We start from the raw sequence: 13,218 nt of genomic DNA, 5'->3' as shown, positions 1-13,218 counted from the left end.
ATCTTATTTTCTACTTTTGTTTGACTTTTCATTTTCTTCCACCTCAGATTTCATCCGTGTGGCTTTCCCATGAATTCCTTAAAGGAGAGGGAGGGACTCTAATGTTTTATTTCTCAATTTAGAAGTGGTTCAGAAAAATTTTACTGTACAAAGTGCCCCACCATTTTTGCCATGTTGAATGTTTTCTTAAATCTGTCACTAAAAGGTAAGTTTCTGTGCCCAGTTCTTGGCACTTGTGTGCTTCATTAGAAAAATGCTGGGTTTGCCAATCCTTTCCCCATGGGCTCTTAAGATAACAAGGGATCATTCCTCAAGCAGCCTGACCCAGAAAATATAATCCCAAGAACACCAGTCCCTTGGGATGCCTTCCCTGACCCCCCAGTCCAGATCAGGTCCCTGCTATATCTTTCATATTAACATTAATATCATCTTCATTGCATTTATCACAAGTGCAATTCTACTTGTATTCATAGGATAATTTGATTAATGGCTTTCTCTCCCACTAAACTGTAAGTTGTCTGAAAGTAGAGATCATGCCTGATGTTGTGTCCTCTGAGCTTAGCACAGGGCCTGGCACACTGGTTGAATGGAAGTGTTCACAAATTCTACCTGTGCAAGCCCAGTCTGCTGGTGTGACTCAGGGAGCTGACAGGGGCTTGTGACCCAGGAGAGACTGGGCTGTGGGCAGCAGTGATTCTGTCTGGTGGCTATCAAACTTTCTTTTCTAAGTAGCAGAACATTCTTTGTTAAAAAAAAAAAAAAGGCAGAATCCATGGATTTTGTAAAACATAAAAGTGTTGATTTTTCTGGGGCTGCTTCTCTTCCCTGCTGTTTGAAATCATTTGTCTAGTCCCACACCTCTAAAGAGGGAAACAGCGGTGTTGTCCCAGAGCTGTGAACCTGTGGTGTGTTACTAAGGAACAAAGAGGTGGTTTGGGGCAGCTTCTCAGGGCACTTTACTCCTAGGTCGTCTGGGGAGCATGAGCTGGAGAGAGGTTTGCAGTCTGGAACTTGTTCAGCCTCCAGAAGATCTGAGCTAATGGCACTCGGCATCCATGCTTTCCCCATTCCCTGGAGACAAAAGTGGTTTTCAGCTTCTCTAATATCTCGTTGATTTCCTAACAGGAAAGCTAGATAAACTTAAATAAACATGTCTTTCAAGGCAAGGCCACTCTTCCTAAAGGTACAGGACCTGTGCAGCTGGCCTGCAGGAGCCTGGTTTAACTCAAGATGGCCTTTAGCTCCCACACTAGTAATACTACTGGGTCCCAAGTTCAAAAGCTCTCTTACTGTTCAGGCTCAAGAAGGAAGGCCTCTTCCCCTTCCCTGACCTCTCGTGGCATGAAGTAAATATTACTTACTCTAGTTTTATCACCACCAAACTCTCAACAGCCGCAGGAGTCCTTTTCCTCCCAGCCCACCTCCTCTCCTCCCCACCTTGCAGTGTCCACCCCAACCCCCGCTGTGCATAGTTGTAGCAGGAAACCTCTGGGTTGGCCAGAGCTGCAGCCAAGTGGCCAAATTCTCACCCAGTACTGTGGTTCTCCTGTCCCTAATCCTAAAATCCCACAAGTGTGGGGAAGCATTGGAGACCTTCCAAGAGCAGATAGTGATAGCAGTTAGGTGCTACTCTCCTTGTAGGGCCCCGCTCCAGCTCTGGACCCCTGTGCAAGGACCTCTCCCCTTGCCTTGTCCCCCTGCCCTTTCCACACTGCTCCCCGCCTTGGGCATGTAACGCTTGGCTAGCTGTTCTGTTGTCCTGCCAGTACCTGTTGTAAAGCTTTCATTACTGTTTAGAGAAGAGCAGGAGGTTTCAAGAGTTTTGTAAAGTGAAGAGATTGAATTGGGTCATAGGCTACACATGTGTTCCTCCTTGCCGCAGCACTGAGCTTTGTAACACTGGGAGTTCATGCCCGAGAATCCCATATGTGCAGATGGCAAATGCTCTGTGGGGTTCTTGAGGGTCAGGGTGGCAGGGGAGAGGGTAGAAAGTGAGGGGAGCTTGGAAGGATTGGCCAAAGGCACCAGATTATCTCCTGTGGACTTTGTCAGGATGTGAGCTTCCGAAGGACTGGTCTGGGCCTAACTCTATGAGAGGCCTGATAAAAAGCACATAGAATGAGAAAACTCATCTATGTTCATGTTGATCTTTAAACTTCTTTTTAAAAATTAAATTTTCAAAATATTGAACATTGATATTATTGGCCTGGAAATGTAGCTTCTGTGTGAGTCTTAAAATCTGAGTCACAGTGGACCCTTTTTTTCCCTGTATTTATGACGTCTGCCGGGTCTCTCTCATGGTGATGGTTATAAAATGTACCGGTGACAGAGCTGTGCTGGGCTGAGCACTTTACATATACTGCCTCACTTGACTTACTGTTCTACCCTGCATGGTAGATGGGACTCTCCTTTTACAGTGTAGTAAACCAAAGCCCAGAGAGGTTTAGAAATGTCCCAGGTCATGCAGCAACCAAGCGAGAGAACCAGAATTTGAATCCCAGAGTGGCTCCAAAGCTCGAGTTTGGCACCAATAAATGGCCCTTTCTGAGCAGCCAGCTGTCCTGGGGCCCCATTGTTTCTGTTGCAAGGTGGCCAGACAAGTTCCCCTCCTGAGCCTGTGTGAACAGAATCCATCAGAAGAAGCTACACCCAGGGACTTTCCTGGTGGTCCAGTGGGTGGGACTCTGCGCTCGCATCGTGGGGGGCCCAGGTTCAATCCTTGGTTAGGGAACTAGATCCTGCATGCCGCAACTAAGAGTTCACATGCTGCGACTAAGAATTCCACATGCTGCAACTAAAAAAAAAGATCCCGCAGGCCACAACGAGGATCCTGTGTGCGCAACTGGGACCCAGCGCAGCCTAAATTAATAAATAAATATTTTTTATTTATTAAAATAAAAAATTAAATAAAAATGTAAAAAAGAAGAAGCCGGACTTCCCTGGTGGTGCAGTGGTAAAGAATCCGCCTACCAGTGCAGGGGACATGGATTTGAGCCCTGGTCCCGGAGGATCCCACATGCCGTGGAGCAACTAAGCCCGTGTGCCACAACTACTGAGCCTGCGCTCTAGAGCCCGCGAGCCACAACTACTGATGCCTGTGCGCCTAGAGCCCGTGCTCCGCAACAAGAGAAGCCACCACAATGAGAAGCCCACGCACCGCAACGAAGAGTAGCCCCTGCTCGCTGCAACTGGAGAAAGCCCATGTGCAGTAACAAAGACCCAACGCAGCCAAAAATAAATAAATAAATAAATAAATAAAATGTATTAAAAAAAAAGAAAAAAGACTGAGGGAGACCAGTTAAGTTACCATTGCAATAATCCAGGCAAAAAAGTGTGGTGACTTGGATGAGGAAGGTGGCACTGGTGGTAGTGGGAACTGGTGAGATCCTGGATGTAGTTTGAAAGCTAAGCCAACAGGATTTACTGATGATTGAAGGTGGGATGGATGTGAGTGACATCCGTGATTCTGGCTTGAGAAACGGGGAGAAATGAATCGCCATTGACTGAGATGGAGAAAACTCAGGGAAGGGAGTATCAAGAGCTCAGTTTGGGATTCCAACCCTAAACCTACCCCACCACCTTGAATGTCTTTGTGAGTGAGCTACCAATTAGCTATCCAATTTCCTACATTTCTTATCGACCCTGTGTAAACCCTCCAACCTGTTTCCTGGTGTGCACTCAGGACTTTAGGAATCCCAGCCGTTTCCTCAGTGCCTTTGCACATGCAGTTTCCTGCCTGGGTGTCCTTTCCCCCTTATGCTCCCTGGAACATTTGCTTCCTTAAAGATCCCTGGCGGCACTCCCCCATGAAGTCTTCCCTTATTCTGCCATCTGTACCAGACCCTTGAGCTTGTTCCCTCAAGAAGCCCATGACTTCTTGGGTGAATTGAGGTCGTGGAATTTGAGTTGCACCCCAAGGGCAGTGTCTGTGGAATGAGTAATGGAATAACTGGATGTCTTCACCCTTCCCTAGCTTGCTGTACCCCCAAACCTGTGTGTGTCCAGTCCATACGACTTCTTGGGCTTTGTAAGTTTTCTGTTGAAGATACTAGCATAAGACTTTCTTCTGCTTGAACCATCCCAAGCTCACAGGAATACTCCAGGAGTTGGTGTCTTTTGGCTGTTTGTACCCTCATGAGCTTTCATCTCATGATGTGGAGGAGTGTTGATCCCTTCCTTTTCCTCGTGTGGGAGCTGCTCAGTCCTCTTGGTCTCTCTCTTCAGGGCTTTGTCTAGCTTTGTTTTGCTCTCTGGGTGCATTCCAGCTGCGATGTACTCAGAACAGGCATGAGACAGAAAGGATGTTTTCTCTCCCTTTCCCCTCCTACTGGAGCCAAGCATTTTCGGGCCTTATGACTACACTAACTTGTTGAACCAGTGTTTTCAGAGGACAATCTGCGAGGAATCTTAGAGCCCTTTCTGCAGTTACAACTGAGAGTGCCAAGCTCATCCCCTAGAATATAGATTTGATTTTCTTACCCCAAGCTGATGATCTAATAAATGCATAAAGGTACATAAGCATGTCCAAGAAGCATGTCCACCTCTCCAGCCCACTTGTATTAGGCAGTGTTCTTGAGATAAACAGAACCAGGAGGATGTATATTGAGAGAGGGAGGTAGAGATTTATTTTCTAAAAACTGATTCATGCTATTGTAGGAGCTGACAGATCTGAAATCTGCAGAGCAAATCTGAGTTCCAGCAAGAGGTGATGTTGCAGACTTGAGTCTGAAGGCAGTCTGGAGGCAGAATTCCTTCCTCTTCAGGGAACTTCAGTCTTTTTTCTCAAGGTCTTCATCTGATGAGTTGAGGCCTACCCACATTATGGAGGGTAATCAGCTCTACTCAAAGTCTACTGGTTTAAATGTTAATCAGATCTAAAGATATCTTCCCAGCAGTGTCTAGACTAGTATTCGATGGGCACCATAACCTAACCAAGTTGACACATAAAATTAACCTTGTACCACCTCTCTACCTCCCACTCCTGGTTTGCACCTTCTGCCTCTACTCCTTTCATTTTTCCTTTAAGAACTTGCTTCTCTTTCTCGAGCCCATAATTCTTTCTCTAGTCCCAGTCACTGGGTACTGTTTTCATCCAAGCTGATCACCTTTCCTCTTGTCCCAGGTCACCACCTGGTCTCAGGCAGCTTTCCTGAGTCACCTGCCTTCCAGAAATGGTTTTCTTTTCCCAGTGTAAACCCCTTGGGACTTTGAGATTTCCTGCTGTGTTTTATTCTCAGGCATTGGGAAGAATGTGGTTTGTGAGAAGGCAGCAACCTCGGTGGATGCCTTCCGGATGGTGACAGCCTCGCGCTACTACCCACAGCTGATGAGCCTGGTGGGGAACGTGCTGCGCTTCCTGCCTGCCTTCGTGCGCATGAAGCAGCTGATTGCCGAGCACTACGTGGGTGCAGTGATGATCTGTGATGCCCGCGTCTACTCGGGCAGCCTGCTCAGCCCCAACTACGGCTGGATCTGTGATGAGCTCATGGGCGGTGGGGGCCTGCACACCATGGGCACCTACATTGTGGACCTGCTGACCCACCTGACTGGCCAGAAAGCCGAGAAGGTACATGGGCTGCTCAAGACCTTTGTGAGGCAGAATGCAGCCATCCGTGGCATCCGGCATGTCACCAGCGATGACTTCTGTTTCTTCCAGATGCTTATGGGTGGGGGTGTGTGCAGCACAGTAACACTCAACTTCAACATGCCAGGCGCCTTTGTGCACGAGGTCATGGTGGTGGGCTCTGCGGGACGCCTTGTTGCCCGGGGAGCTGACCTCTACGGGCAGAAGAACTCTGCCACACAAGAGGAGCTGCTGCTGAGGGACTCGCTGGCTGTGGGCACGGGGCTCCCCGAGCAGGGGCCCCAGGATGTCCCGCTGCTTTACCTGAAGGGCATGGTCTACATGGTGCAGGCCCTGCGCCAGTCCTTCCAGGGGCAGGGGGACCGCCGCACGTGGGACCATACCCCCGTCTCCATGGCCGCCTCATTCGAGGATGGGCTCTACATGCAGAGCGTGGTGGATGCCATCAAACGGTCGAGCCGATCCGGGGAGTGGGAGGCTGTGGAGGTGCTGACGGAGGAGCCTGACGCCAACCAGAACCTGTGTGAGGCGCTCCAGCGGAATAACCTGTGAGCCTGCACGTGGGCTCCCTGCCATGGGGCAAAGGGTGAGGGAGGAGCTGTGATGGGAGGGCTTGGTTATAGCACAGTGTCTTTCATTTGATAGGTCAACTTGGGCAGAGTTGAATTCGGGTGAATCTGAAGGTGGCCCCAGGAGAACGCCCCCTCCAGTGCTCATTTACTCCTCAGACTGGTGAGGCGGTGCCGTTCCTATTGCCATGGCTGAGAGGGCCGGCACACTGCACAGGGCGGAGCTGCCCCCAGTGTGTGAGCAGTTCCAGCAAAGGCTTGACTTGGGGGCTTCATCAGCCTATTTGTGGTCTTAACTGGATGAGAAAGCACAGCAAGGAGCCAGCTTGGCTTGATTCCTCAGGCCTGAGGAGAAATGACAAGAGGCCTTGTTTCCATGCCCGTCCTGGGCTGGGGCATCTCAGGAATGGTGAGGGCAGGAAGTCATCCCTCAGGGATCTGCACCTGCCCTCGCTCCCATGTGACCAAGCCCTTCCGGCCTGCAGGCTGCCCCTTCCCTGGCGGGGAGGAGGGGTTCTGTAGTAGATGAGCTCTCAGGGGCTGTTGACCTAGGGCAGAGGGCCCCTGAGTTGGCAGAGAGGAGACAAGGGAGAGCTCTGGGACATCTGATAAATGTTAATAAATCAGAAAGTCTGACACTGTGACATGTGGTTGTTGGTTGTTTGTTTGGTAGATTGGGTTTCTTTAATAATGAAAGGCTTGTTGATTGTTGTAGATTTGTTTCTATTTTTCTCTTTCCTTGTGGCTCTATGGCAGCCCTGACCTGCTCTGGATCCTTCACTATCTAGCGGGACACACAGGCTCCTACCACTGTCTGCCCTCATCTCCTGGCTTATTCCTTGCAGCTGAATCCCTCTGGAGCCCTCCAAGAAGTCTTTCCTCAGCAAACAGGACTTAAGACTTCAGGGGGCCAATCAGGCCTGACGTTTAAGGGGAGATAGTGGGAGAGTTCGAGGTCTCCCTGGGCTGGAGGTCAGGAAGGGTTCTGTTCTTGAAACCAAGGGGTTGGCTCCAGAGGAGCCCTGGGAGAGGAGGGGTGAGGAGTGGCCCCAGGGAGGCTAGACGGGGTGAACTGGAGGAAGGCGCTGCCCCTCGGAAGCATTGTAGCCGGGGTGTAGCCGAGCACTGCCTGGCCTAGCCAGCCAGTCTCCAGCTCTGCTTTTACTAACCTGTTCTCCCCACAGGAAGAGGCTTTTAACCCTGTCAGTCAGAGGCAGGTGGGGCAGGACGGTGGGAAAGGACACATCAACTCCTTTGTTCCTCTGCCAGAATTAAGTCTGGACCAGACTTTCCCCTTCTCTAAGCTTCCCTCTTTCTGGCCTGCTGTGGACTCCTCACCAGAAAGAGAAAGGCTCAGAGAGGGCTCCCTCTTCCTCCTGGCACCCTTTATAGGAGTCACCAGGCCTATTTTCCTGTATTGTCCTGGTTTCAGACCTTGTCTTTGTGAGGTAAAATAACAGTGGCTAGTGTTGGGGTGTACTTACTGCATATTGGGGCCCCAGGGATAGATGGTTCACGTGTATTATTCTATTTAATATCCAAACCACTCTACGAGGTACTACTATTAATATTCCCGTTATTCAGAGCAGAGAGGGGCAAAGTTACTTGCCTCCTGTAAGTTATAAGTGACAGAGCTAGGAGCCTGGTCAGGGTCCTCTTACTACAGAGCCTGACCCTGAACTATTCCTTCCTTAGTGCCTGTGGCATCTCAGACTCTTGAGTGCCCAGGCATTGCCCTTCCCCGCTCGGGTCCTCATCCAGGTTACATTCCTCTCTACAGCAGGAATCTCATCCTGGCCTGAACTAGTAGGTGGACTGTAGAAAGAACCCCACCAGGCAGGATGCTGGTAGAGGTGAAGGAGGAGAAGCTGCTCCCTTCCTCCCGGCTCAGCTCCAGGTCATCCTTCTGTGTGTTAACAGGATGTTGAGATCCCCCCTAAATTTGGGTATTGACCAAGAAAGCACATGCATCCATTGCATCCGACTCAGATGCTCTTACTTAAGAAAGGGCCATGTTATTGACCCACAGTGGCACTTAGGTTTTATAGGACTGCAATAAAACCTCTGGTTTACAAAGATGGATTCCGACCAAGTCCTGGGGCCGACTGTACATGGGCTTAGGGCAGAGCTACTCTTGAGGACCCAGGTCCTCTGTTGGTACTCTGCAGAACCTAGGTCCATGGCCATCCCTCAGACATCTTTACCATCTTGTATCTCTTGGATTGGTGTGGGGGAGGAGAGGTACCATGAAGTGGCCCAGATGCCTGTTCCCAAGGAAGCCAGCAGGGTTCTGGTTCCCAGAGGTGACAGTCAACTGGTTCCAGGCTTGTCCTGCAGCTCCCCCTCCTGGAGGAAGTCAGCATCACCTTCCAGGACCTGTTTCCCAAATCTCAGGATCTTCCTTGGGTCAAAATAAAGTTTTTCCAAGCCAATGAAAAGGCAGTTAGCTTTTCCTCTCTCTTACAGCAAGCAGAAGAGAGCTTCCAGAATACCTTTTGCTTATTTTCCAACCCCCAACCAAATCTAGGCCTCGCACTCACCCAGACAATGGCAGCAGCCTCCTCACCTCCCTATCGCCAGTCTTTCCCTTCCTTATTCGGCCCTTCACGCTGATGCCCAAGCAACCTCTCCAAAACGTCAGGCCAATATCCCTCGTTGCCTACACCCAGCCTGGTCTGATAGCCAGGCCTCTGCTTCAGCCATGCTAATTGGCCCTCCTACATGGGGCTGACATCTTCCACACTAGTGAGGCTTCATCCCTGGCATATCCTCTGATTGGAAGGCCACCCAACTCTCTCCTTCAGGAAGCAGCTGGAGAGCTGCCTCTTCACTCCTGCAGGCAAAGTGGCAGTCACTCCCACTACCTGTGGCGCCACAGCTCTGGTCCTCAGCCCTTCCGTTATCACGTCTCCTTGAATTATGCTGCCTTAGCATTACACACTTAGAGTGAGCTTCTAGGAGTGGTAGTGGTGTCTTGTTCCTTTCTGTGGCTACTATCACCCACCCTGCTTAGACAAGCCTGACAAGTGAGTAAGCCCTCAGGAAACAGACTGACTCTTCTGTGGTTACTGAGTATTTCCTACGTCACCTGTGAAGAAATAGGAACAGATCTTCCTTATCAGTGCTGGCCTGACCGACACCTCCAGCCCTGGAGACCACACAGAGAAAGGAGATGCTCAGCCTTCTTGGGTCAGGCCTTAGCCAGAGAGCCCCCAGGTTCAGAGATCTTCAGGGCTCAGGAAAGGGCAGGCCCTCCCTGGGCCCCAGGGTGTGGTCTCATGCAAGGCCACTCCTTTGCAGGCCTCTGCTTCCTCAGCCATAAAGTCAGGAGATCAAACTCAGTTATCTTGAAGAGCCCTCTACCTCTAAAATTCCTGGAGAATTCGTGCTCATCCCTATGGACAGCGTTTCAGTCTGCATGGTCCCTGTAGAAGTATCTCCTAGCTCAGTCAGGTCACTGCCCAGGGAGAAGTGTGGGCAAAAAAATAAATGTCCTGATCCCACGGCTTGCCCTGAGGCCTTGTCATGGGGCCAGTGAGCATCCAAGTGACCCTTAAAAGAGGGAACAGCCTGGGATTATGCCCATTTTCTTCCTATTTCCTCCATATGGGCCTGCCCACCCCCTCCCTTCCTGGATGGCCAGGCCATTCTTACAGGGGCCCCCCCATATGGTCCTGGACTTTGGATGGCCTCAGCCTTTCAGATCCTAACCTGTCCCTCTCTGCAGCTTCCTTGGCTCCCCACCTTGGTCTCCTTATCTTGGTGCCTTTCATGGGGCCCCTCTGTTAGGTGGATGCGGTGCAATGACACATGGCCTTGGGGAGTTCACAGTCTAGTCCCCGAAATAGTTATATAACCCACAGTGGTAGTAGCGTGTAGATGCTACAATGCAGGGCAATACAGCACTGGGTGCTGCCTGGCTCAGCAGGAAGCAAGGCGCCGTGAGTCTTCAAGGGTACATGTTATACTAGCCAGGTTGAGGGTGAAGAAATAAAGGCATTTTAGGCAGGGGAGGCCCCACAGGCAGAGAGGGAAGGTAAGAAAAGGTGGAGTTGGTCAGGGAATTACAGGAAGCCACTAAAAAGTTTTAAGGTAGTTGGGGTAAAACGAGCAGGGTGCTAGAGGGGTAGCAACACCATCAGGGGTTCAGGAGTGTGTAGCAGAATCATTGGGTGGGTTGGTGGGGCAAGGGCCCACCGGCAGGGAGACTAGTGAGCTCTCACCTGGAGATGACAGTGTCCCAGGCAAGGGTGCTGACGGGTGTCCGAGAGATTCTGTGTCTGAGAGGGTAGATTCACCTGCCTTCATGCCTGATTAGCTGGCAGGAGTCAGTGAGCAAAGAATAGGATGGGGTCTGGGGTGATATCAGGATTTTGGCTTGAACAACTGTGTAGATGAGAAGCAGGAAGAAAAGCAGGTTGGAGGGAGGAGAAATCCATTTAATCTGGAATTCCCTGTGTTTACGATGTCTGAGGGACATGCAAGAGGACCAGGAGGCAGCAGGATAGGGGCTTTCCAAAATGGCCAGCACTGGCCCCCTCTTCCCAGAGACCCCTGAGGATCAGGCGCCACAGTCATCCAGTGGCTCAGCCACAGGGGTCCAAAGAGAACATTCACCTCTACCACCACCCCTTGCCTGCCAGAAAAAGGCACCAATTCCTCTGTCACCAGGGGCCACTCTGGGGGCAAAGTCTGGTCCAGCTGTGAGAGCTGCCCCTCCTGGGACAGGCAAATGAACTCTGCCACCTCAGAAGGAAGATTCCAAGTGTTGGTCCCCTCAAGGTCAGATCAACGCAGGCCCCTTCCCTGGGAGACAGGGAGTAAGGCCAAGCACCTGCTTCCCATGATGTGACAGTTCTTTTCCTTTCTCTTCCCCAAGTTCTTCCTTACCAACCGCCTTTCCATCCCCACTGTTATCTTGTCTGACCTTCAGGTTCATCTGAGGAGGTTTTAAATGCACAGAACCAGGCCCCGCCCCTGCAGATTCTGATTCATTTAGGCCTGGGGTAGTGCCCAGGAATCTATATTTCTGTCAAGTTCTTGGGCAATCCAGTTCACTCTACTGGGGAATCCTCCACCCTTCTTCCCAGCCTCTCCCTCTTCAGGCATCTTATTTGGGGGATCACAGTCTGAGAAAAGGAAAAACGTTTATTTTTAGCAAACCCAAGATCCCAAGTAGGGGTAGGGGCAGAATCCCCTCTTCCACCTGAGTGCCTAGGGCCATAGACTGCTGCTCTGGTTCAGGCTTGGGAGAAGGGGAGCCCCCAGTGGGGCAGGACAGTCACTTGTACTGAGGAGAGGGTGGGGGTGCAAGTGGGGCAGCGCAGACACTTAGCATCTTGTTGGTGTCCACCTGAGTTGACTTGAGCATCTCAGCCTTGAGGCAACCGCTGACGCCCAGGCTGGGCAAACCCCCAGGCTCCTCGCCAGCTTCCTCTCCCAGGGGAACCAGAGTGTAGGTGGGGGTCATGAACATATTGGGGCAGGGCAAAGTGAGGCCTGAGCCCAGCTCACCTGCCGTGGGCAGCAAGGCCTACAGTTGTTCCACACCTGTCTCCTTGGGGATGAGGGCCAGCTCCGACTCAGGCTTCACCTCAGCCTCGGCCTCCCTGTCCCCCTCCCGTGCCTGGTTCAGCTCAGGGTTGCAATAGTTGATGTACTGGTACAGGGGCCGCAGGCGCTGGGCCTTTCCTGCAAGGACCCGGGGCAGGGCAGGTGCTGGAGCGCCAAGCTGTGCCATGTCAGGGGTCCAGCAGGCGGGGGATAAAGGGAAGGCCCGGGGAATGCCACTCACGCTCCAGTCCTAAGGTCTCTGAGGACGCAGACACTGTGCTGGCCACCACAGGGAGCACTGGGGTTCCCACACTCTTGCGCTTCTTGGCTTTTTTGTGCTGTTTGGCAGACGGCAAGGGCTCACTCTGGCTACTCTCCCGCTCCTCCCTCTGCAGCGGCATCCCCTGTGGCAGCTCAGCTTCAGCCCTAGGATGGGCTTGGTGGCTAGGTCCTGGGAGGCTAGGGGACAAGAAGTCCTGAGGAGCCAGCCTCCAGCCTTGGCTCCTGTGCCCTGTCCTAGGGAATAGCCCTGTCTACCTACCACCCCAGGCCCAGATTCTTGTCCCTTTCCCGGTCAGTGAGGCCCGGGGCTGGACAGGGGCCAAGAGCTCATGAGTTCAGCCCCTTACAAGGCTTTGAGACTCCCTCTCTGGATGTTCCCTACATCAGAGCTCTTGAGGGACAGAAGAGGGGAGGAGTGATGGTGGTGGCAGGGGATAAGTATGTACACTGCAGGAATGCCCGATTTAGGAATCCTACGGAATCCACCCCCATTCCACCTCCCCAGCCCTTCAGCTTCTTCCCTCTGAAAGCCCCCTCACTTGACCAGCTTCCTCTTCAGACCATGACTGGTCCTCACAATGGAGGCCATAGGCCTGGGGCCTTTCTCCTCTAGTGCCTGCACCTCTGGCTTGTGCCTCTCTTCCTCCAGCTTGAGTCTTTCCTCCTGGATCTTTGGCTCTGAGACTGGCCCTGTTGGACACTTGTCTTCACCCTGGGTTTGGCAGGCTTCATGGGCTGGCACTAGGCACTGGTCTCCCATAACTGGACACTAGAGGTGACACATAGGTAACTGGTCACCATGGCCAGGCAAAGGATACAGGGATCAGCCATTAGATACCAAATACAGATGAAGGGCACCAGCCCATGCTCCTCCCAGGCTGTGGAGCCTGTCCTGGTAGTTAGGGGGTCATTGCACAGAAGCTGGTCTCCTAAAGCTCTGTGGCCAAGTGTTTGAAGGCTAGACAGCCTAATGGTCACCTCAGAATTCTGCGCATGGCCACCAGGCACCTCCGTAAGCTGTGACTGTCCCAATGCTGTTCCCTCTTGGGCCCCTGGCCGCTTCTCAGCCCCTGCTGAGGCCATGGCTGCGGAGGATCAGTGCATCCTCGACGGTTGCTTGGGGGACGTGGGGGGTGGGAGGTGGAGGGCGGACCCTAGACTGGTAGACCGTGAGCTGACCCCGGAGAAAGGCCGGGTTGCGAAGGGCAACTGGCAGCCGGTCTGGCCCCA

At 52.0% G+C, this 13,218-nt stretch overlaps 2 protein-coding genes across 4 annotated transcripts in view; one reads left to right on the top strand and one right to left on the bottom strand.

Moving 5' to 3' along the window:
* GFOD2 (Gfo/Idh/MocA-like oxidoreductase domain containing 2) overlaps nucleotides 1-6,750 on the top strand; it is a 37,493-nt gene extending 30,743 nt beyond the window's left edge. For all 3 annotated transcript variants that reach the window (XM_082676946.1, XM_082676947.1, XM_082676945.1), the window contains one exon: nucleotides 5,238-6,750. In XM_082676946.1, coding sequence (XP_082533072.1) covers nucleotides 5,238-6,136 — 899 coding nt within the window. In that variant the 3' untranslated portion in view covers nucleotides 6,137-6,750. The remainder of the gene's footprint in view (nucleotides 1-5,237) is intronic.
* Nucleotides 6,751-11,434: 4,684 nt separating this feature from the next.
* On the bottom strand, nucleotides 11,435-13,071 carry LOC309837188 (uncharacterized protein C16orf86; the record flags this gene model as incomplete). Its single annotated transcript, XM_082677581.1, is given in 5 exon segments — nucleotides 11,435-11,686; nucleotides 11,690-11,844; nucleotides 11,948-12,165; nucleotides 12,528-12,757; nucleotides 12,967-13,071. Coding segments are annotated over 5 exon segments (960 nt in total).
* Nucleotides 13,072-13,218: the final 147 nt, after the last annotated feature.

The sequence above is a fragment of the Grampus griseus genome (genome assembly GCF_964374135.1).
Source record: "Grampus griseus genome assembly, chromosome: 19".
Classification (NCBI taxonomy): Eukaryota; Metazoa; Chordata; class Mammalia; order Artiodactyla; family Delphinidae; genus Grampus; species Grampus griseus.
This window is presented reverse-complemented; position numbering and strand designations above follow the sequence as displayed.